Source organism: Amphimedon queenslandica, unplaced genomic scaffold (assembly GCF_000090795.2).
Source record: "Amphimedon queenslandica unplaced genomic scaffold, v1.1 AMPQUscaffold_11326, whole genome shotgun sequence".
Taxonomy (NCBI): Eukaryota; Metazoa; Porifera; class Demospongiae; order Haplosclerida; family Niphatidae; genus Amphimedon; species Amphimedon queenslandica.
Genome location: NW_003548431.1, coordinates 7071 through 8971, shown reverse-complemented (window position 1 = coordinate 8971; position 1901 = coordinate 7071). Strand labels below are relative to the sequence as shown.

General features: G+C 32.7%; 1 protein-coding gene across 1 annotated transcript in view; it reads left to right on the top strand.

Moving 5' to 3' along the window:
- Positions 1–706: 706 nt before the first annotated feature.
- The window catches only part of LOC109589430 (putative ankyrin repeat protein RF_0381), a gene marked incomplete at its 5' end in the record, with an annotated part of 7403 nt that continues 6208 nt past the window's right edge, over positions 707–1901 (top strand). The window contains 2 exons of the mRNA XM_020005521.1: positions 707–1422; positions 1471–1513. Of these exons, the coding sequence (XP_019861080.1) occupies positions 707–1422; positions 1471–1513 (759 nt within the window). The remainder of the gene's footprint in view (positions 1423–1470; positions 1514–1901) is intronic.

Genomic DNA, 1901 nt, shown 5'->3' with positions numbered 1-1901 from the left:
TTCCACACTGTCTGCAGGCATATTGCGGATTTCACTTCCGTTTGAACATTGCTTGATGTATGAGTTGATTTTCCATGCGTAGTTTATTAGGCGCATGTGATCTCCATGCAATACTCAGTGTCAAACACAAGTGAAATCCACTTTATAACTCCTGCTAGACACTAAAAGTTTCTCCGTGGAAACCATGCACCCACACACCTGGTATAAGATATAATACATGTCATAAATAGACCAATTACATTCTATATATTGTACCATCATGTACTCTTGACCGTACTAATTCAAAGCTGTAATGACAAGCAGAACTAATACATTTAGCATGAATTTTGATAACAAAAGAGATGTTAAATTTTTGTGTATGACGAATAGTGTTATATGCAGTCACATGGTTGTAGTAAGTACTATACAGCTGGTTAGTTTTGCAGAGAAAAAATTTCAAATCCTTAAAAATTTCAGATTAAGTTTTGACAGTTATGTAAGTTTTGTGGTCCTTTTGGATGCATTTACAGACTTGCAAAATTTAATTCTCCACAAATATGTCTATAGCTATCACAATAGAGGATAATAACAGCTATAGCATTCACTATTGTACATCTGGTGTCTATAGTGATAAGCAGACATGACAATTAGGTTTTATTTGACAAATTTAGTGTCAAAAGACTTCATTACTTTTTATTAACAAAAGTATTACAATTTTTATTGTTAGATGCTTCAATTTATGCATTTCCTGTAAGAGATGTTCGTCTTTTGGATGAGATCTATGAGCTACAATTAGAGTTCTCTGATATTCTTAAAGAAACAAGAGATGCTTTTAAACCTGAACTCCTTCCAGATATTATTGATTATCTTGAGACACATGTTGCTGCTCTACTTGGTCCAAACAAAAATAATCAAACTGAAGAAATTACAGAAGAGTTTAATAACATTCAAACAATGAAAGATCTTTTTAAGATTTTACAACGAAAGTACATATCATGGTTCAACTATGAACTAATAGTTAAACTTGTTGATGTATTCCTGCCTAAAAATCATTCATTAAAGAGGACTTGGTCAGACTATAAGGAGAAATTGACGGATTATTTTCTTAACAGTGGTGGCTTATCAACTGATGCTAATGCTTTAGAATTTGGTATAACAGATGTTCCTCCTGGTGCACAAGTAATGATTGCTAAAGTTGATTGTCATGACTACACACCAGCTGACCTTTTCTTCTTTCGTAGAGCAATACCAAAAGAACTAAATATTCCTAACGTTTATCTATACTTTAGTTTTGTTCGTATTGGCTCACTACAGCTGCTACATAATATTCCTGATTACTTATACTCTGCATTGTTTCCTCTAACTACAGAGATACAGGAACAGTTAGCTAGTATTGGTATCTCTGAACTAACATGTGGTGATTATAAATATGATCTAAGAAAGGTTTGTAATTATCCATTAATATTAAATAAATTTATATTGTTTTAATAGTTCTTAGCATCACAAGAGTTGCAGCAGTCATCTTTAAATATTGGTAAGTGTGTGAGTATAATATGTACTGTAATTTTACTTTCCACTATCTATTGTGATGTCATTATTTTGATTATCCATTCATAATTTCTTTTAGATATATGTGATCCATTATGGTATGAGAATACCAGTACACCATTACATGAAGCAGCTTGGAGAGGATTAAAAGATGAAGTACAATGGCTTCTTAACAAGTTTGGCTACAGCAGATACCATCGTGGTCTTCATGGTTGGACTCCATTACACTCTGCATCATATGGTGGACACATTGAGATCCTTCAACTACTCATCCATCAATATGGTATTGATCCTAATACAGGTGATGATAATAGTGTATCTAGTATACATATGGCATCTTATAAAGGCCACTTATCTATAGTACAATATCTAGT